At 40.1% G+C, this 22,266-nt stretch overlaps 1 protein-coding gene and 1 long non-coding RNA gene across 2 annotated transcripts; one reads left to right on the top strand and one right to left on the bottom strand.

Moving 5' to 3' along the window:
- Nucleotides 1-1,381: 1,381 nt before the first annotated feature.
- On the bottom strand, nucleotides 1,382-21,798 carry LOC146719272 (uncharacterized). The gene is made up of 25 exons (XM_085462673.1): nucleotides 21,661-21,798; nucleotides 18,881-19,680; nucleotides 16,258-16,319; nucleotides 15,921-15,959; nucleotides 15,576-15,812; nucleotides 13,760-13,986; nucleotides 13,343-13,518; nucleotides 13,091-13,135; nucleotides 10,461-10,508; nucleotides 9,707-9,859; nucleotides 9,406-9,534; nucleotides 9,159-9,197; nucleotides 8,519-8,644; nucleotides 7,877-8,003; nucleotides 7,089-7,259; nucleotides 6,970-7,004; nucleotides 6,571-6,735; nucleotides 6,328-6,462; nucleotides 4,587-4,727; nucleotides 3,908-3,987; nucleotides 3,760-3,783; nucleotides 3,276-3,529; nucleotides 2,152-2,268; nucleotides 1,956-2,077; nucleotides 1,382-1,864 (listed from the first exon to the last, which is right to left on the bottom strand). Exons 2-25 carry the CDS (start codon nucleotides 19,397-19,399, stop codon nucleotides 1,790-1,792), a joined length of 3,246 nt encoding a protein of 1,081 aa, XP_085318799.1. The 5' UTR covers nucleotides 19,400-19,680; nucleotides 21,661-21,798; the 3' UTR covers nucleotides 1,382-1,789.
- LOC146719273 (uncharacterized) lies at nucleotides 4,820-15,570 on the top strand. The gene is made up of 4 exons (XR_014921285.1): nucleotides 4,820-4,952; nucleotides 13,363-13,555; nucleotides 13,896-14,061; nucleotides 14,195-15,570. It is a non-coding gene; the product is annotated as an uncharacterized LOC146719273 (long non-coding RNA).
- Nucleotides 21,799-22,266: the final 468 nt, after the last annotated feature.

The following is a 22,266-nucleotide window of genomic DNA, read 5'->3' as shown; positions in this document are numbered from 1 at the left end:
CTGATGAATACACTGAGCTGGGTTATAGTGCTGTGGCTTATGTTGAAATCTGCTGTGCTGTAGGGGAACAGGCTGTGTTGTCTTGTTGTGTGCATGTTTGAGTTGTGTTTCTTTTGAGATGGTATATTTTTTTCTTAACAGAAACAGACTGTGTCCAGGGTGAGAAGGGTCAGCTGTGATCTGAGCTGCACGCCCCAGTGTCCTGGAGGTGCACAGGTCCTGCAGAGATGGGAGTTTGCAGCCAATCACCTTCTCAGCAGAGCGCACAACGGTTGCCCGGGGCGGCATCGTGGTGGGGGGCGGCATCACGGGCATCGGCGAAAAAAAAAAAAATTGCTCGTACTCATGCTGCCCCGACATCAGCCGGCGCATATTGGGAATGGTACAGGCACCGATCGGTTTTCTATCGCCCATTTGCTGGGAGTAAGGGCGCCCTCCGTTTGCGAGGTGCGCCTGCTGCTTCGCAAAATAAACACTGAAGCAGTTTCACAAAACTTAGCGAGCAGTTTGCTGACTGTAGCATGGGAGATGGGTGGTCTCGTAGGGTGTCTTGCATTGAAATCTGCTGCAATGACCCGGTTACTGCGTTCACCAGATATCAACACAATTTCGATCCGCTCCTAACATGTTAACCTCTTCGACATATCAATGGCTGTGAACAAAGAGAAACTTTTAAATAACTCATGAAAGGATAACCAAGCACACCATTGGGCAGAGAGAGTGTTCGCCCGTGGCGCCAAACAGGCTAGGACCGCCACTGTCCCTGATAGTGGCTCCAGCGTACCACACGGTGATGGAGTTGAGGATGGACTCGATGATTGCAGTGTAGAATTGCATCATCGCCCGTGTTGGCAGGTTGAATTTCTTCAGCTCCCTCAGGAAGTACATCCTCTGCTATGGCATCATGGCCTTGGACTCATTTTTACAACTTTTTAATAGGAAAAAAAGATTAATTTTAATTAAAAAATGTTTTGACATTTGTGAAAATGGAATTTTTCCTGTATTCATTTTTTTACATTTGTTTTGGTTTTTATTGCCTTTTGAGTCAAAAGTCTCCAGAGGCAGATGCTTGGTTTCCTGGTATTTCAAGACATTAATGCAATGGAAAGGGATTTAAAAAAAAGAAAGAAAGAAAGGAAACAGTGGAAAGTGAATCTCACATGAAGCGGAGGAGCTCAGAGTTCTCTCACTAGTCTAAATATCTTCAGAAGTGAGTGCAGATAGTAGTGGGAACATTTACTCAAGTACTTAAAATACATAAAGTCTGTGTTTCAGGTAGGTGTTTCCATGTTATACTAGATTCTGCTATTGTCATGGTTGGCTGTGTGGCAGGCGAGCAGAAGCGGTGGACGCAAAAATGCAGGACTCTTGGAGACGGGAATAAACTGAAAACGCAGCTTTATTGCTGGAAGAATGACTGACAAAATAAAACTTACAAAAGGAAAACAAGACTCTAAAGCGAGGTGCTGGAGGACTGGCCATTACAAACACACAGCAGGTTGAAGGTACGACGCGACAGGGAGCCCAGGAAAACACAGGGCTTAAATACACAGGGGAGTAATTAGGGAATGGGCGTGCGGGAGGGAGGGAGACACAGCTGGGAGAAATCAGGCTAACGAGACAGGGGAGAGGTAAAACTGAACACACTGACATAAGACATGAACTTTCAAAGTAAAACAGGAAATAAGAAACAAATCACAAAACCGCAAACATATCCACAGTCATCCAGGACACACATATATATACACTCTGCACAGTTATGTGTTAAAAATACAGTAGATCAGGTCCATCAGTCAGAAACGGAGCCTGGAGACGTCTGAGACAAAGCTTTTGTAGCTCTTTGTCGACGTTCCTCATAATATTTCTAAAAAAAGGGAAAAGTGAGAAAACAAACATCGTTAGGCCAACAGTGTGATTTTGTGTGCTGAATCGTGTATATGTATGTGCGTGCGTACCTGCAGGTTGTCGTAGTGTTTCTGGCTGCAGCAGTGGAGTTCCTTGGCGGTCTTCTCATTCAGGCAGAAAACAGAGCAGATGTTACAGAAAAATCCTGATTTAGGGACCACAAACTCCTGACCTGCAGAGAAGCAGAAACAGGAAGATTAGACAAGTATTAACAACACATTTGAATTTAGAGTGTGTGTGTCTGACCGATGGGGCTGTTAGGGTTGAACTGAGGCAGTCTGAAATCTGCTACAACACACGGAGACTGAGAGCGAGATGGCTTTGCCTCAGCTCCGACAAGCTCCCTCCTGCGTTTAGCCACAACTGAAAATGAAAAGAGCGACACGTTAATCATCAACGAATCTGCTACAGGAGCCACTGGGTTTATAACATATTTAAACATTCAATTATAACTCAATAATAATTGAACAAATGATTTCGATTTACTTGAAAAGCTGAAACGTTCATCGGCCACTTTATTAGGTACACCTGTTTGACTGCTCATTAATGCGACTCTCTAATCAGCCAATCACATGGCAGCAACTTAGTGATTTAGGTATGTAGACATGGTCAGGTGACCTGCTGAAATTCAAACTGAGCATCAGAATGAAGAAGAAAAATAATTTAAGTCACTTAAACGTGGCATGTTTGCTGAGCTTAGCATTTCAAAAACTGCTGATGTGCTGGGATTTTCCCACAGAAGCATCTCTAGGGTTTACATAAAACCGTCTGAAACAGAAAATATCCAGTGAGTGGCAGTTCCCTGGAGGAAATGCATTTTTGAGTTTAGAGGAGAATGAAATAACTGCTTCACGCTGACCGGAAGGCCAGAGCAAGCCAAACAACCACTTATTACAATGCACAAGAGCATCTCTGAACGCACAGCACATCCAACACTGAAGCAGATGAGCTACAGCAGCAGAAGACCACACTGGGTTCGACTTCTCTAAGCTAAGAACGCAAAACTGAGGGTACAATTCACACAGGCTCAGCAACGCTGTAAAATAAAAACGCTGCCTGGTCTGTTGAATCTCAGTTTCTGCTGTGACATTAGGATGGTAGGGTCAGAAATCTTGGATCCATCCTGCCTTGTATCAAAATCTCAGGCTGGTGATGGTGTGGGACATAGTCATCGCACCAACGGAGCATTTCTTAAACACCACATATATAAAATATATTACTACCACCAGGCTGAATGTCTGTAGCACAGTGAGGAGCACAAATATGAGATCAGAGCCACAAAATATCACAACTTGTCTTTTTATATTCACTTTACTGTGTTTTGGCTGTCAGAGCGGTGTATTTTGCTGATTTAAAGCAGCTCTTTGTACCTTTAATGTCGGCCATGCTCCATCCATCATTCTCCTCTCCCTCCTGTGTCTCGTCATCAGGACACTTGGGCTCTGGCTGCTGTCCAGCAGGGGCGGCTGCAGCATCGGGCTGGGTCCCTGCTTCCTCCTCGGTCCTCTGGCTCTCCGCCTGGCAGTCACCTTTGGTCACTGCATCAGTCGATTTTGCGGTCTTCTTGGTTTTCATTTTGAGGTTGTCACCAGAGTCTTGCAGACGCTGTTTCAGGCTCTTCAAACTGAATTTGAAAGCAAAGATGCCAGTAGGTTACCACGAAAAGAGGTTTGTTGTCACAAAATGTTCATGTGAAATAAGAAATTCCATTTCAAATTCCTAATCTAGAGTTGCTTATATCTAAATCACATGCTGCTCTTTTTGCATCTTTGGGAACTGTTTACTACAGACGACCTTGAGGAGCGTATGGTATATTTGACTCTGCCACTAAAGCTGAAAAAGAAAGATACTCACGACTCAATACGTCCAGCTTTACTGCTATGAAGAGGAGAGAAAGAAGCACAAGGTCAGACAGACATGAAGACACTTTAAAGAAAATGAAGAAACACAGTGTAAAATAAATTTCCTCTTTTTCTCACTTCTGATCGTGGGACACACTTACCAAGCAGATAAATAGTCCTTGGTGACTTTGCTCTCCATCACCTGTGTTAATCCACCAGGTTCGGCCATCTCAATGCATATCTGAGAGAACAGAACGGATATTTGAGCAACACAGTGGTACTCAATGGGTGTGCTACAGGCACGATTTGTATTGTACAGGGCGATAAAGAATTTGTCCTGGCGAGTTTCTTTACTGCCCTGTACGATAGTACAAGGCAAAGAAAAAAAAATCTTGGAGTTTTAAACTTGCAAATGGGAAATAAGTGCAAACATATTTCTATACTTTTGCAAAGTTTTGATTGAACAATAAAACCACTGAGCAAGAAACACTAAAAGAATAACTTAGCGCTGCCTCAAACTGCAGGGATCTCCCCTGCTCGATGGGCCAGGACAAAAGGCTGAACAGGTCATAAGATTACTACTTGGTTGAGAACTTGGTGCATTTCAGGCAGTCCTTCTTCACCAGTGTTTGCAAAGGCATGTGTAATTCAGATTGCCTGCCGCAGGGACTGTCTGTACATGGAATATTTAAACTTGCTCAACTCGTGTTAAAAAACCACAAAGTCTCCTTCAGACTCATTTAAAATGTTTCTCAATATGAAAAGAACAGCAGACACCATGACAAGCCTTGCAGCCTTCTGTAAAACATAAAACAGTTGCACGTGTTTATGAAATCGTACCCTGTTGGCAAGCGGCAAGAATCTGACAAAAGCAGCGATGGACGCCACCACTTCCATGATCATCATGACAAGGTCCACATTCACCTCGGAGACCTCCACACTCAGCAGCCGGTCCTCCAGAGACTCCGACTCTGGAACATGCTGAAAAACAACCAGCGTTAAGATCAGGGAGACCCGAGCCTGCTGCTTTTTTTTTTTTTTTTTCTTTCTCTCAGCCTCTCTCTCGCACTTTTTTCCCGCTTCACTCTGCACGCGGGCCTTGTGCTTTACGCTGGGCAGAGGGGGGAGGGGCGGTAGTTACACTCAGTAGCACAGGAACAGAGCCAGAGAGAGAGAAAGAGAGGCAGGGACAACAACATTAGAAAGGTATAGTAATCATCCACAACTATTTTCGGTTGCAGATGATAAAGGATTGAGAAAGTTTATTCATGCAGGTCCATATGACAGAGAATATGCATGTTCTTTTAGTTTTCATATTATAATTTATATTTAATTGTGTTGTGGTTTGCAGTGTTTTGTGTTCTTTTCACTTTAAATTTGTGAAAGGAAAAAGCTGAAAATTTAAATAGTTAAAACTTGAAATGTGAATAGTTGATTTTTGTATTATATGATTTATTTATTACATTTTATGTGGAGTGAATAAATAAAAGTATATTTACGGTGGCCCCTAGAGACAAAGCACATACAAACTTCAAATCACGTACGAACTCTGAAGCATGTACAAACTCCAAAACACGTAAAAACACGTACAAACTCCAAAACACGTAAAAACTCCAAAACATGTAAAAACACGTACAAACTCCGAAGCACGTAAAAACTCAGAAGCATATAAAAACAGAAGCACATAAAAACTCAAAACACGTACAAAAGACAACAGAAGTGCTCCAGGATGCTGGGCGCAGTGTTGAGCCTTTGTTATCTTGTGGCTACACAAGCCAGCAAGTACCAACGACCGGATTTGGTGTGTGGTAATAACAGGTAAATGAACTTTTTTTTAAAATTATTTGAATATATATATGAGTGCCTGTGTATAAATACACAAACAATACACACATGCTTTCAATTGTGTAATTTAAGTGATCTAGTAGCTCTGCTTTGGAAGTTCAGTTCATGCTAGAAATGTGTTTTGGAGTTTGTACGTGTTTTGTCTCTAGGGGCCACCGCATATATTTATATATAAACATATATAAATAAAACCACTTGTTTTTACGTTAGTAATTCCTTTTGTGCATAATTTTATATTATTGTTAATAATAAATTAATTAAAGCAACAAAACAACCTGAAGAGCCGGTTCGGAGCCGAAAGAGCCGGCTCTTTTTAGTGAGCCGAACCGAAAGAGCCGGATCTCTAAAAAGAGCCGGAAATCCCATCACTAGAACAAATACAGACGAAGTAACAATAAATAGTTGATTTGAAATTCATGCATATTTTTAGTTTTTCCATTTCTTATTCAGATATTTATCAATGAGTGACTTATATGTATGTATATATTGTATATATTGTGCTATTCCTTACTTCTTGTATCTGTCTGTGTTACTGTTTGTACTGTAACCAATATATTTCCCCCAGGGATCAATAAAGTACTCTGAGTATTCTCATTCTAGTAATATTAGCCCAGAGAAGGATGATGCTGTGCTCACTCCTTAGAGGAGAAATCTGTTTTGATTGGGATCTGAATAGTTTGAGTGAAACAGGAGCATGCCCCCGATTTAACAGCCCCCGATTGCTCCATTTTCATACCTCACTTGTACCAGGAAGCATGTCTTGTAAAACAATGTGGATTCTGAGCGTCCACTCTCCAACAGTAACTGGATTTTTGAGGTAATCCCTGGCGAAATCGCAGCACGCATCCCAGCTGTTAAAAAACACAAAGGCCTGGAGGGGAAAAATGATGCAGAGGAAACATTCAATATCAATCATTAAATTGAATTCAATTTGCAAATGCAAATTTCTCTGTATCAGCCTGCTGGGTCTACTCCTCACCCTCCTCTGCAGTGATAAAACGATTATTTTGTAGTACAGAGTCTGAACAGTCTGATCAGGGACGTAACGCCACACCAGCTTGGTGACATCCTCCTGTCTGTAGTTTCCTTCTGGCAAACCGGTCAACATGATGGTGGAGAACGTAGAACCTTGAGATTGGGCTTTCTGCAAGACACAAGGTTCAAGAACCAAAGTTTATTCGAAGAGAAACTTTGCGGTACTTTTTAAAAAATATATTATTATTACTGAGCACATAGAGAAGACAAAATGAAACCAAGTTTAGCAGAAAAAAAGAAATGTGGTTTTTGAGGTGAGTATTTGGAAAAATGGACACCTCTTGGTATTTACTCAAGGATTCCTGTTTAACACATGAAACCTGGGTTTATAAGATGCACTCACCTCAATGTCATCAGGTTCACTGACAGTTAAATACTCTAGAAGTGTAAAACAGACACAGTTAGTAACAGTCAACACTTTATATCTGGAGGTTAATTTTAGTTTCCAGCTGTTTCTCTCACCTGGGATTGTGAACCAAGGAGAGACAGTGGGGAACACAAAGGGACTAGTTGTCATTGTGATCCAATATGGTGAAGTGCTGCGTTGTGGGATGGTAATATCTTCTGTTGGGACAGTTGCACCATCAACAGCAACCTCGCTGTCTGGCAAAGCTTTGTCTGGCAATCTTGGTGCTGCACAAGCAAAAATAAGTTTTGTTAAAAGTTTTGTGGGGGAAAGAAAAGGAAAAACGAGTGGTGCAAAACAGGTTTTTAATGTTTACAATGATCCAGTAATATCAATGTTTTGACTTTTATTTGAACTTTAAGCACCTTTACAGATACCCAAGGTATCATAGACATCAGAAAAACAACGATTAGTGGGTTAGATCAAATGCCAGACTGAAAAAGTGCAGTTTAAGTAATGGCTCTGGCTCATGTGTCTGGGGCAGAGACAAGCAGAAGGAAATTGACCACTGATGGAGCAAAGATTTCTGGAGGGGCCAGAAAAGAGGTCAGAGAGATAATAAGGCAAATGAGCATCAAAGGATTTGTGGGAACCAGAATCACAGTGTTAGTGGATAAAAGTTGAGGGAATGTGTCACAATGATTGATTGTGAACAACAATAAATCAGCAGTTTTGTCTGCACTTTATCCACAGCCCAGGGGAGACCTGAAAAATCTATTCATGAGTGTTTCACAAACAGAAAGCGAAAGAAAGGTCTTACCAGATGACCTTCCATTAACTTAACCCATCTTTTTGTTTCCGTTTAAATCATATTTGTTTAAAATCCCATTTAAAAAACACTTACGCAGTGAGGTACATCCACACTGTGGTATTTTCAGCCTTGACAATTTGTGGCCGGTGGGCCGTTTTAGAAGGCTGTACCAAACGCCAAGGCGATCAGCATCACGAAGAGACTGAAATTCGATAAACACCTGAAACACAAGAAAGAAAATGTATTCTGAACATTTTACCTTCACATTGTAAATGTTAGAAAACAAGTGCTAAGCACACGTGGAAAGAGTGAACTAAGTACAGCTTTATTGTGGAGTTCACTGGATTCAAGAGTCAGAAATCCTGGCTCAATGATGCACTGGAGCCATGCTCAACATGACCCCTGCACTAATGCTGTAATGTGATAAATACTAGTGCGCATGAGCATATGAAGAATTGCTCAGCGAGCAGCTTATCGGCAGTCTCTCTTTACTATCGCTATAGTTTTGCAGTTGTGCTTTCCTCAAGATAAGTAGCATCCAAATCTAGACACATTATCTCTTTTGAAGGATGGATTTATGAAGGTTGGTGCACGTCCTTTAGTTTGGTGTGCAAGCGGTTAATCTGTCAATTTTTCTGTATGGTTAAGATTACACTTACACAAGCACATATCTCACACAGCCTTTCACAGACTTCTAACACATGCACTTGTTGGCATTTATGAGTGTGTTTATACCTTGTTGAGAAGAGGCAGGTAGTTTCTTACACAATCCATTTTTTTCAAAGCTTCTCTGAGATGCCGGGACTCGCCTGGCGAGATGTTCCTGATGTAGATTAATCGTGCTCCATTGTCAGTCACTTGCTGCTTCGAGAAAACCGGGTTAACGTGAAAAAACAACAACCCCACAAACAGTATGACATTCCAAACATTCTTATACTACAGCTCCAAGATCAAGGCCATAAGTTTGCACTTATATTCACACAGCAGGTATGCACCCTGGCAGCTATCTTCATTTTCCAAACAATTTATAATTGCAGCTCTCGCTGTTTTTGATAACACTGGTTGAAAAAGTATTTAAACTAATGTACACACAGTGCCGTGGAAAACGCATTTGGCTCGTTCCCAATTATCGTTAAACAAATGTTTAAAAAAATACAAAATGCATTTTTAAATGAGGATTTCATTTATTCCAGGAAAAGAGTTCTCCAAACCTTTCCTAGCCCTGTGTGAATATCTGAAAAAACAGGTATGTCCCCATTTTTCAAGGTGTTTTGACTTGGATGTGAGTGCTTCCAGTTATGACTTTATACTCTGACCAATAAATCTAAAGGTATTCGAGTGCAGTCTTTGTTTCTGAGATATGTGCGTTACTTACATAGCATAGCCGTTTCATCAGAGACTTATAAAACTCAAGCTGAAAGAAAAAAAACAGTTCAAAATCATTACATCACTTCGGATTCGGTTCGATTTATTTCAGCTTAAAGGTATTTTTTTCTACAAAAAGAAATATTTTTTACATTTATAATCACACTTTAAATAAACAAGCAGAAACAAATATTTTCAAATAATTGTAATAACATCTGTCACAACAGTAGATTGCATTATCTACACACAGTGCTTACCGGCGTCATTAAAATGTTGCCCTTCTCAACCTGCAGTCGAAGTTTAGACCCACTGAGAATAAAATCGTGATTTTCTGATGCTAGCACGATGTTTTTAGCTGCCACTGCTGTCGGCATGAGGGCAAAAGCCTGAAGGAAAAACAAACAACCAAACACTGATTTTTACTGAATAACCATGAAGACAGGCACTCACAAAATATGTATTAACTAACTAAATGTTAGTTAGGTCGTCTTAGAAAAGAGATTTAGAGCGCCATTAAAATGAAGGTCATAACCCAGCCCAATGCAAACTGGTGCTTACCATGCGTGCCTGTGGTATAACGTAGATCGTGTCGTCGTAATACTCAAATCGGTGTCGAGTGAGCAGACCGGCGATGTCCTCCTCTGCGTAACAGCCATCGTGATACTCTGGCAGGTTGCTTATTAACAGCACCTTGTAATCAAGCGAAACAAGCTGTGCAAACGAAAAGAATTTCAGGATCAGTTCACAATTGCAATGGAAGAAATTCCAGACAGAAATCTGAAAAATGCAAACATTAACTTATAAACCTCACTTTGAGCACTGTCTACAACTATGAACACAATCAGGTACCTATTACAAAATGTTTCTGATGCTAATTTTCCTTTACTTCTTTTTTTCTTTCTTTGTTTCACGTAGTGCAGCTCTACCTTGACTCACTGACAAAAAAGGCAGTAAGAGTCAGCTATGAAAGTACTTTTCATTTAAGGTGGATCCATAAACAGTGATAACTGATTCCCAAAAGGCAATGTGTAAACAGCACTATTGCACATGTCAAACTTGGGAAGGAAAAACCTTTTTAAGCACTCAAAACCACCATGTCCTGGTTGACTGTGCATATAATTTGAACATGTTAAACTAGCTTTTCAATAAAGGAGTTTTAGTATGTGTTAGTACATGAGATAATTGTTTTATTACAATACTAAATTGGTAACCAAGAATGGTGCAATTCTATTGGTGTCTATACTGACTACAAAATCTCTGGTATTGCGACATCCCTAGTGAATTTTTAACATTTTTCTACATTTACACCTACTTGAGCCTCCGTAGCCTTGGCTGTATTTTTAGGTGCCACCGCAGCTTCCTTACAAACACACACACAACGAACATACATTAGTTTGTATTACTACCAAAACTGTTAAGTTACTACATTCACACTAAGAATCATACATGAGCACTTGTCATGAGCTTACAAGTATTTACAGACAAGTTGGAGTCTTCCATGCAAACCACAAGCAACTGTGGCAACTTGCAAGCAACCAGTGCAATTCCAAGGATGTTTTCAGTGCAATGTGTATATATAGATTTAAAAAATGCATAATGCAACACAGCAAAATAAAAACAAAGTACAGTGTGTATGCTTTCATAGCATTAGACTTGAGCGGAAGCTTCCTGACATGGGGATGACTATATAAAAGCTCAGTATAATCCAAAGTGACTATGAATTTGAGGGGTGCGAGACTGTAGAAGAAATGTAAGGATAACCAACTGACTTTAAACCGCATAATGAATGCAGGACTACAACCGTGAACGGACAGTATATTTATAGAGAATTGTAGCTACGGTGCATAAATATCTATCTTAGATTGCAGAAGCAAACCAGGAGACAAACAGGAGAGGAACTTTCTCTCGATTCACAAGTAGGTCAATGAACTCATCCATCTATAACAGTGACAGGGGCGGATCTAGAAGGGTGGCATGGGGTGGCAAGTGCCACCCTAAAATGATCCCTTGCCACCCCAAGTGCCACCCCAGTTTTGCATATGACAGTGTTGTTTATTAAAATAAGACAGCATTAACAGTTTGAACGTAGTTACAGTCAACAGTGAATATAAATGCTAAAACTGAAAATATTGCATAGTGTTCCCCCCTCCACCATTAACAAATGGTTCAGCCCATAGCAGGACCGGCTTTTTTCTTGTTTTCAGTAGCAAGCGATGCTTATGATTGTGCCAGAGCACATTCTGAACAACACCATGGGAATTTCGCTTTTTACACAGGTGGGTGGATGTTACACTCTGGAAATGGAAGGAAGGTGAGTGTTATTAACCCTCTGTGGTCCACGGACACGCTGCACCTCCAAATCACATGACTGATGTAAGCTGACACAGCAACAAGCTGCAGCCACGCTGAGTTTCTATTTCAGCCCACATTGAAAATTCGGACTTCAAAGTTTTTAAATTTTAATTACAGGCCAGTAAATCCAGAGTTATGATAATATATATAAGCCACGCTTTGTTCTAAATACTGTCGTCACGTTTTTGTGTGTGTGTGTTTTAAGCGTTTTGTAAGGACAGCACGAAAACAGTAAAGAAAGAAAAAAAGCCACCACCTTCCTAAATGTACCATGTCGACCAATTAAAAAAACAGTCAACGCGTGGGATTTGATTGTTTAGGAAGAGGGAAACGTTTTAGGAGTGACGGTAACGGCAGCGAGACAGAGCAAGCAAGTGAGAGAGAGAGTTTTTAGATGTGGGAGATTTGTGACGTTTAGTGTGGAGTGTTTACTTAGTGTGTTGTCTTGTGTAGTTCTGTTGTGTAGTCGTTTTGTTTTGTGTGTCAGTGAGGGCACTAATGAATGTCACAAAGGCACATTTGCAATGTAAACACTGTCACTAAGTAGAAAACCAGCGGAGTGATACAGCTGCTGTTATCAGGCCTGCAGGTTTGTCCCTGTGCTGTTCTGTCTTTTGGTGGACAAACTTTTTTTTTACTGGCACACATAGTTTGTGGGGCATCTTAGTGCGACACCTAATTGTTCTCTCATTTTAGTTGTAGTAATATTTTTAAATTCTTATACAAAATGAAAAAAAAAATGGCAGGTGTATCGGCTGCATTTTTAGATAAATAGTTGTATATGTTTACAAAATGTACAATTTATATTTGCATTTCAAGTTATAAAAATATACTGTGGTGTTTTTTTTTTACAGTAAAAACATACTACTAGGATTTTACGTTCTTTGTGTGGTTTCAGATCAGTAATACTAATGCAGTATGTCAGTGAAAAAAACAACTAAATTCAGTTGAGCTGAAAAGAATGACACCAAACAAGGCAAGGGGAACAAAATAAAATGAAACAATCTGAGGGTGAAATACAAACGTAAACTCAAAAGGAGTCAAAAATGGCCGATTGTATTTCAGACCTCAGTGGGTTCATCCAACAAATCATGAAAAATTAGGTTTAAATTGTTGTTCATGACAGTGCAGATTTCTGACATTTTGTGTCATTTAAGCTGTAACAATGTGACTGTTTTCTAACAGTGTGTCTGGATTTTATACTTGTTGGGCTACATATTTATTTATTATACAGGCTATACAGAAACTCACATGTTTTATGTAACTAAAGTGTGTAATTATGTGGGCTACAGACAATAATTAAGTTCTAGACTATATTTATATGAAAAACGTGTATACTTACTGCATTTGAATTATTCTAACCATATGTAACCACCTGCATATGTGTTTGAAAAATAAGAAGGCTTCGATTTTGCCACCCTATTTGATTTCTTTGCCACCCTAAGAAAATTTCTCTAGATCCGCCCCTGAACAGTGAACAAATTTCAGTGTACATACCTGTAATTTTGACCTAAACAAAACAACTGACTTAGTTTTTCAAAATGTTTTCTCCATAGCAGAAATCACATCACTGTGACAGAGACTACTTACAGTCCCTTGTAGCCTCACCATGGTCGGAGGGGAAGATTTGCCAGCCTGTGGAAACACAGGGAAGAAAATTATGAACAAACCAAATGCAGATTTCATCATGACAACTTGACTCAAACTATCTGCTTGTATAAATCTGTGTTGAAAGATTTAATCTTGGTTGTGTGGCATCAACAATCACGTCATCTGTCACTGATCACATTATAAATTGTCCAAAACTGTGCATTCATGAAAAAAGGCATAATATGAAGTCACCTCTGTCTTCTCTGTGCTAGGCGTCCCTTTAGTTGTTTCTGGAGATGCAGAACGTGAGGACGATGATGATGATGTTGATGGGGACGACTTCATCTTGACTAGCTCAGCCAGCAGGGCAGGAGCCAAAGTTTTGACGACAGTCTCCAGGTCAGACTGGTTTGATAAGGACTGGAGAGCTAAAAGACCACAGGTGCAAAAGAGATTCACACTTTGGTGGGTGCCAAGTCTCGAAAATCATCTACCGTTTCTGAAAGTTTTATAATAGTAGAAAAAACTATGCTGACATTTCTGGTGGCACTGGTCTTTATTTATCCTTTACATTAGTAAAGTTAAGGTTGTGAGGGGGGAGGAGAACTTTGATCTTAGAAAAACTAATGAGTACATACAAAAAAATAAAACATGAAGCAATTTTCAAACCTGATGTTTCCAGCAGTTTCTTTGCCAAGATCTTTGAGCTGCTTGACTTCTTTCGCCTCGGAGATGACCTCTCAGTCGACGATCGCCTCTCCCAGCTTTTCCTCGTTGATGAACGTTTCTCATCTCTTCTTCTCAGTGAGGATCGTCTCTCGCGGCACCTTGAGCGTGATCGATATCGTGAAGAGGAAGGACGGTCATACCACGAGGAGTCAGAATGAGACCGGGACCTGAAAAAAGTATGGATCAAAGAACTTAATAACTCAGAAACATCTCAAAGCACACACCCAGCATGGATACAAAAGGTAAATGCTGTCCACCAATTAAGTTTTTTCAAGTTGATATTTTTATATATATGTTATATTTCACCCTTTAACAATCCACTGGAGAGCTAAATCTTCTTGATTGATCCTAGTTCTCAAAATGTTTGTTGGACAGACCTGCGATTGCGTCTGGACCTGTACAGAGATCGTGATTGGCTTCTGTGTCTCTCCCTTCGGCGGCTGCGTAATTGAGAACAGGAATGACTGTTCCTCCTATTCTGCAAGTCACGGAGAATACACAGTGCTGGTCCTGCTGGATCTCAGCTCTGCTTTTGACACTGTAGATCACAGTATCATGATAAACAGACTCGAGAACTTGTTTGGGATTACTGGTGTTGTTTTAAAATGGTTTATATCATATCTGTCTGAGAGATCTTTTACTGTTTGCATGAATCATGTCACATCAGAATCAACAGTTTTGCCGTGTGGGGTACCTCAGGGATCTGTCCTGGGTCCAATTCTCTTTTTACTTTATGTATTTCCCCTAGGCCAGATTATTAAGCGCTATAAATATATCTCCTATCATCTCTATGCTGACGACATCCAACTATACTGTTCCTTCAAAATGTCTGAGTTTTATAAATTGTCTAATTTAAGTAATTGTCTGACAGAAATCAACAAATGGTTATATGACAATTTTCTCCAACTAAACTCTGATAAAACAGAAACTCTAATTATTGCTCCAGACCATATGGTCCCAGAAATTAGACAGCATATCAGCTTCTTAGACCCTTACGTAAAATCAAGCCTTAGAAATCTCGGTGTCTTATTTGACAGCTCGATGTCGCTCGAGCAGCATTCTAAGCAGCTGGTCCGAAACTGTTTTTATCATTTACGGAATATTTCTAAACTCAGACTAATGGTATCAAAGCTTGAACTTGAGATGATTATTCATGCTTTTATTTCTTCTCGTTTAGACTATTGTAATGGCCTTTTTACTTGTTTTAACAAATCAGCCTTAAATCGTCTTCAGACTGTGCAGAATGCTGCAGCACGTCTCTTAACAGGCACCAAGAGAAGATCGCATATCACTCCAGTCTTGGCCTCCCTTCACTGGTTGCCTGTAAATTTTAGGTTTCAGTTTAAAATTTTAGTTCTAACCTTTAGGGCCCTGCATGGTCAGGCTCCTCAATATTTATCTGACCTGCTGAAATCACATACATCTTCTCGGGCTTTAAGGTCATTAGATCAGAGACTGTTGGTGGTACCACGCACTCGTTTTAAAACTCGTGGTGATCGCCACGGTTGTGGAATTCTCTCCCACTGTCTCTTCGCTGCACGGACTCCATTGATTGTTTTAAGAAACAGCTGAAGACATTTTTATTTAGAAAAGCATTTGATTAATTTCTTCTTATGCTGTTTTTATAGTTTTATTGTTTTACATTGTTTTATTTACTGTTATATTGTTTTATATTCCCATTTTCTGTGTTGTAAAGCACTTTGTGATTTTTATCTGTGAAAAGCGCTATATAAATAAATTTTACTTACTTACTTACTTACGGTGGCAACGTGGGCTGCCGGAGCGGGAATGGCTGCTTCGCCTGTCCCTGCTACGCTCCGAGTCACGATGAGTGCGGGGTCTGCGAGAGCGGGAAAGCCTTCTTCGCCTGTCGCTGCTTTGCTCCGAGTCACGATGACTGCGGGGGCTGCAGGAACGGGAACGACTCTCATGTCTGGTTTTCTTCTGGGAAGTCTCAGCAGACGTTGCGGGAGAGGGCTTGGCACCTGACGCACTAACAAGTGCATTAAAAAGAAAAGCACAGTTAAATGAAAGAAAATGAAAGGCTCCAATGCTGGCATGTTTTTTTATTCGCCAAATGACTTCAAATGAAGATATTTACCCTCGCAGTGATGCTATTTCACCGTTCCACTCTGGGTATCTGTGGAAAAACACAGGTACATTTTTGTCAGATGTTGCCAGGTAGAATGTCCTTAAAAATATATTATTGTTCATTAATTCAAAAACTTAGAAATGTATTCAGCCTTTTAACAATAAATCATTAAGGTGCTTTACAGGAACGCAACAAATATGACAAAGAAAAATGAAAAAATACAAATGAACAGTTCTTAGGAAGCTATCCTAGCATTACAACCCCGACATCATTTCGGCACAACCATGGTTGCGCTGCCCCAAAGATATCGGTTCATAATCACGAAGTACAGAGAAGAAAGACTGACTGCTTTCGCAGAAGTTTGCAGTTCTCGATGTGAAGGCTGGTATTCTGGTGGGAGACCCAATCCTAGTGGTCACAACAAAAAACAAACATTTAGACCAGATTCATTATTATCAGGAGCAATGTTTGTCATTGACATCACTTGCTGATAAAAAGGTCACTAAACTTTGCAGTGGCCTTAAAAAAAATCTTAAAATATTAACAGTTAGTCCTTCACTGAACGGAGAAGCATTATAACATTAGCCAGGAGCCTGGATTGCACTTAGAAACCTTCATGGGCCAAAAACAAAACAGGAACAAATAAGCATGACACATTATACCTCTCCTGGGATACAATTTTAAAGATGAAATTATTTAGTATATATGGAAAACACAAGTCAAACATCTGACTACAAACAACCAAAACAAAAGGGTCATCTTAGGCTCTGGATTCTGGACTCTCAGGCTTAGGGGTGGGTTTTTATAATCGATTCATCGATTAAAATCGATTCTGGCTTGGATAACGTAAAATCGATTCATTAAAATCCTGAATCGATTTTTTAATATAAATTTATTTTGCCCAAAATGCCAGAATCTCAGGTGACATCTCACAAAATTTCAAGAACCACCAAACAGTTAAGACAGTAAATGAGAGCAGGAACACGGCTTCTGCACATAGACTTAAACACACAGCGCGACCCGCGGATCAGAATCAGTGAGATGTCGCCTTTCTCACGGTCGGGGCTGAAAGCCGACAGCTCGCTGATTCTGATCTGTCGGCGGGTCCGCGCTGTGTGTTCACGCCCTTTATGAGCCGATTCTAAAGCTGTTAGTTTGATCTCTCTCCAAACAATATTGACCGAACCAGCAGCAAAAGAAGATCCAAACGCTTCACATAAACATCATCATGAATTCACTCTGACTTTTACTGTTTTGCTTCCACCGTGATGCACAGCTCTCTCTCCCTCTCTCTGTACTTCAAGAACAGTTTCCCTTTCTTCATTATTCGCTTGCTTGTTACGCACAAGTCTACCGCTGTTTACAGGCTGTCAGCCGCTGTTTTTTTCCCTTTTACATTCTTCCGAAAAGAAAACCTCATTTCTGCTGTTCAATACTGAACAAATTTAAACTTTTTAAAATTATTCAAAATGTAAAACGCTTAACCGTGTCTCTAATAAAACCGCTGTAACGTCAGAGGTGATGTTCATATGTTGATTAATGGTTTTCTTTCATTTTTGATGTACTGCAGAACATTTTTATAAAATCCCAGGCCAGGAAAATCACCTTCATGTTTTTCTGTGTTTTATCTTCAGCTACTTTGACACAAAAGCATCTGCTGTGACGCTTACACCTGTGATAAAGTCTTGCGTGTGTCAGCTTCCTTTTGATTGATACAAAAATATGTAAATGTACTGATCTGAATTATAATATTTCTGACTGTCAAAATTTCCCAGATTTAAATCGAATCGAATTAAATCGAATCGTGGATCGAATCGATTCGGGACCTTGTGAATCGGAATTGAATCGATTCTAGAAATCAGTGACGATACCCAGCCCTACTCAGGCTCTTCTTATGGCATCAAAATTTCCCAAGGTTCCAAGAAGGTCGTCTCAGGAGAGGCCAAGTTTGGATTAGGACAAAATGCACCACCTATGTTGATCACAGTTAGAGTAGCGACAGGAAGATGATGTTGAAATAGGCCAGAAGAGGAAGGCGCTGTTTCTTTGACGAGGAGCCCAAATGTGAAATTTGGTGCAGCAAAGGAAGGCACATCCATAAAGAGAGATTCAACAATCAGTCAAATTAAAGCTGGTGCTTGTGTAGCTCATGACTGGGCGCTGCGCCCAGGGTGCTTATGTTTGTGGTAGTAAAAGTCTTGTGACACCGAAACACTAACTTAAAGTATGAGCAAAGAAAATTAGTATAACACAAAAACAAGGTGCCTACTGATATAAAATAAAGGACCAAACACACTATTGTTCACTCTAGTGACAAAAGACAAAAAGGGGAACTTTTACATTCAGCAACAGTTCCAGGAAAAGCAAAGCTGAATGAGCACTGTGGAACAGTAGCCCAAGGACAGAGACAAATGAAAAAACAGCCATCTTCCAACATTTTCTGATGCACAGGTTCTTCATGCTTGCAGATTCTTCCTCATCACGTCATCTGAGGCCTTGGCTCCATTGTTAGCAAATGCCTTGAATGTCTTCGCATGGGTTTACATCAAGTCAAAAGACATTAAATCTATCAATTGCAAGTACAGACCACTGAAGTTTCTGAAGGTCTCTTTGAAGTAGTTTTTTAAATTACAACATCTGGTAGACATATAGTTAAGTTTAGTCTGGACTGTAATCCTTCAAAAGTTCTGTTACAGAATACTGAATTGCAGAAATATGGGAAAATGTGTCCAAATGTTTGCAGTCCAAGTTGGTAGTCTTCCTACAGTCATCATTATGCAGTAATAGTGAATAAAACAAACCAAATAAACTTTAAAGTAGCATCCATGAAGCTTTTTCAAAACCAAAATCCTATAATGGCATTCAAAGTCAAATAATTAAAAACAATCCCAAAACAAAACAAAAAACATTGCGTTTCAAATAAATAAAAACTGACTGAAAGCAAAAACATCGAACAATCTTCGACTTACCTTCATCTGATTACATTCCTTGTTACATAGAGAGCAGGTATGCGGAAAGACCCTAGGTGAAGTGGCAGTGTAGTCTTGCATCTGGGCCAGCACTGGGATATCCTCTGTCACTTGTAAGGTAAAAGGCAGGTTGTCAGGAGTGATCTGATCTTCAGAGTATGAGATTGGATGTTCCAGGTCCTCTTTTTCAAGTCCAAATTGCATAAGGATGTTCACAGCTGTTTCTGAAGTAGACTCTGCAGAGCCCACAGGTTTGGACTTCTTTATGTCCTCTTCCATTGAAGTCTTACTCCCTTCTGGCCTGCAGCTCATTGGCATAGTTAGCAGTGATGGGATTGTTCCTCCAGATTTTGCAGGAGACGCAGATGAAACTCCAGAAGAGCTAAAGCTGGACCCAGGCCCAAGATGAGGAGGTGTCTTATGAGAGTCTCTCTCTGCCTGCATACTCGACTGTCCATAGCGCCCCTGGGCTGAACTTTGTTTCCCAGAGGCATAGGGGTTATATAAGGGATGGGACATGGTGTTAGCAACCTTCAGAAGGTTTAGTAGACTGATGGCTGCAGCTGTCAGGAAAGGGGGGTGTTGTAGATATAAATGGGGCGCGTGTATTGGTTCGGCCACCAATAGCAATGGCGTTATTTATCTGTGTCAACGCAAGGCGGGCTTTCAGCTGAGCCAGCCGCAAGCATGCAGCTTGCTGTCCGATCAGTAAAGAGCTCCCTGGGAGCCTACCATGTAGGGGGCTCTGTTTGTACCCTGGTGCAGGAGAAGGGGTGTAACGCTTCGATGGCAATGGAAAGCTGGAAAGTTAAAAATAAAGAAAACAAAGAAAACAGGTTAATGAGTTGTACTGGGCCTCAGAATCTTGGAAAGATGAAATCCACACAGATGGACCTGGACTGGTGCAAACTGCCATAAGTCATGAACACATCCTCCTACCCCCTAAACATGATCGCAACAAGCAGGATTCACTGCACTGTTAATGTTAGCTATGTTATATTGCTGCCTCTGTTCGGTGGTGTCGAGCCAAACGGACTTTAACGTGTGTTTGAACGAGCTGACGGTTCACTCGTTAAGCTGAAAGAAAGATGCTTTAATCACAGCAGTCACACGTGTCCACTGTACCATCTGGGAACTCTTCTTGTGTAGCACTCGTAATAACACAAACACTAAATCCTCCTTCTCTGGTGCTGTTGTGTAGCAGTGTGTACACCTGAGACTGTCACCTGTCTGTCTGTCCTGCACTCTCTCTCTGTTTCTTTCTCTCTGATTGTGGAATAAAAGTATGAACGTGTGTTTATAAGTTACACTTGTGTCTGAATCCTGCAGCTTATCACACATTTCATTTCCATGTGTGACAACTGCAAGTGTCCAGAGTGAGGACAGACTGAGGGACCCACTGCTGCACATCATCTGTGAGGCTTTGCACCCCTGATGATCCACCAGGACAAACTCAGCAGTGTGTGAGGAAGAGGAGGAGGAAGAGCCAGCAGCAGCTGACAGATGGAGAGAATAGACAGACTGTTCCCTGTTTGTGAAGGACTGCTAGGAAAGTTTAACATAACTGTCTGTGCTGAATCAGTCTTATTAGGTAATGTTCAAATAATGTGATCATCCCAGTGTTTTCAGTGTGAGAGAAAGTACTCAGGGCCTTCAAGTTACACACTATGAAAGGCAGCAACAAGTTCAATGTTCAGAAACCTAAAGTATGTATCAGCAGCAGAATGGAGCTAAAATAAATGTTTGTTTCAGTTCTATGAAGCTTTGAGTATTTTGGATCAGTAGCACTGCTGTGTTTGTTGCATCATATTGCTGTAATTGTTTATATGCTTTATATATTCTGAGCTAAGTTGATCTATAGTGTTACATCATATTCTATAAGGATGTTATGTGTTTGTATACTTTCTGCCCAGTTTGACCCATTTAGCAGAAGTCAGCCTGTTTAAGGCTCTGATATCTATTCTGTATGACTTAAAGCAGTTATGACATGGTCTGATTTTCTCACCCAATAAAGGAATATTTCATGTATCAGTCTACTCTTCATTCTATCAGACACAGTTACCACAGCTCGCACATTTTCTTTTTACACATATATGTAAGCATTGAGCCAAATTTAGTAATGCCAGCATATTAAACGAACAATATTTGTCTTTTCTATATGATACATCTATATACACACTGTCAAACATACTTGTCTTTGAGTGAAGATTTAAGGAGATAGGAAATATAAATAATTGTAACTTGAATCTTATGGCGTTATTTTTGTGCCACTATTCTGAGCGCAAGTAAAAAGAATTTGAGCATAGTGGCACTAAAATAATGCCATAGAATCTTTACTGAAGCTCAGTATTTGACACAGAGTTCGAACTCACTGCTGTGATAACTAATAATGATTAATATAATAACTATCATATTGGCCATATTATATTTACATTACCAAAGTAAGATGACTTTAGTCTCATGAACAACATGAGCTAATTGTTATTTACTAGCTAATCTTAAAATGACTGTTCAGTACAAAAATGAAGCCCAACAATCATGTTTTACAGTCGTGTGGTCTCAGCCTCAGATACTTATCACATCACACAAAGCTCATGTAGAAACAAATGAACAAAATATGTTCTACTCCGTTTCTGTCAAACAAAGCTGTATGAAACGTTTCCCGCTTTTAGTATAACGGTTGATAGGCAACCTGGGCAGCGCGAGGGAGGCTAGACCGTCCCATTTCACAAGCCTACAAGCCTGTTTTTGTTTTCTTTACAACAACTCGGTGTACATACCGTGCTTTATATGTGTGTAATCCCTTTGTTCTGGTGTGCTCAAATGTATACTCGCAAAAAACTTCTTGCAATCTACAACTTTGCTAACGGAAAGTAAACGCTAAACGGTAGCCAGGTGACCCAGCGCAACGATTTCCGTTTCAATGGGCTGCCTTCAAAATAAAAGCACGAACGGAAACGGCAAATTTCAAGATACTGTAGTAATTCCACTAAAGCATATTATTAATGTTTTGCTTTTATTCCACTTGTTTTGTAGTGTATTGCATTTATAAAATGAGGTTGCTGTTGTAAAATGTGTGACTTTGGGATATCCTTTAAGTGTGTGAGCTCTCATAAAAAGAAAAAAGAAATTTGTGGGATTAAAATATAATTACATTTTATCATAAGAATCAAGAATCGCACTAACTGTGACATAAAAAATGTGGCATTTTACCCAGCTAACTATTTTAATTGGAATTATGTTTTGTAAAATATATTTTTTGTTTTTATTTTTTGTTTTTGAAGGCTCTGATAGGATAAATTTCTTAGACAACCAAGAAATTGAGGCACTAGTAGCTAACACTGTATTTTAAGCGAAAGCATAATTCTGGCAACCACTACCAATCA

The sequence above is a fragment of the Copadichromis virginalis genome, linkage group LG1, assembly GCF_057382275.1.
Source record: "Copadichromis virginalis isolate Kocher_CV1m ecotype Utaka linkage group LG1, C_Virginalis_male_GT1.1, whole genome shotgun sequence".
NCBI lineage: Eukaryota > Metazoa > Chordata > Actinopteri > Cichliformes > Cichlidae > Copadichromis > Copadichromis virginalis.
This window is presented reverse-complemented; position numbering and strand designations above follow the sequence as displayed.

Coding starts and splice junctions, on each gene's coding strand:
- LOC146719272 (XM_085462673.1), bottom strand. CDS start 19,399: ATGTCCCATCCCTTATATAACCCCTATGCCTCTGGGAAACAAAGTTCA. Junction 15,813..15,920: donor GAAATAGCATCACTGCGAGG/GTAAATATCTTC, acceptor TGCACTTGTTAG/TGCGTCAGGTGCCAAGCCCT. Junction 3,530..3,759: donor AAAGCTGGACGTATTGAGTC/GTGAGTATCTTT, acceptor TTTCAAATTCAG/TTTGAAGAGCCTGAAACAGC.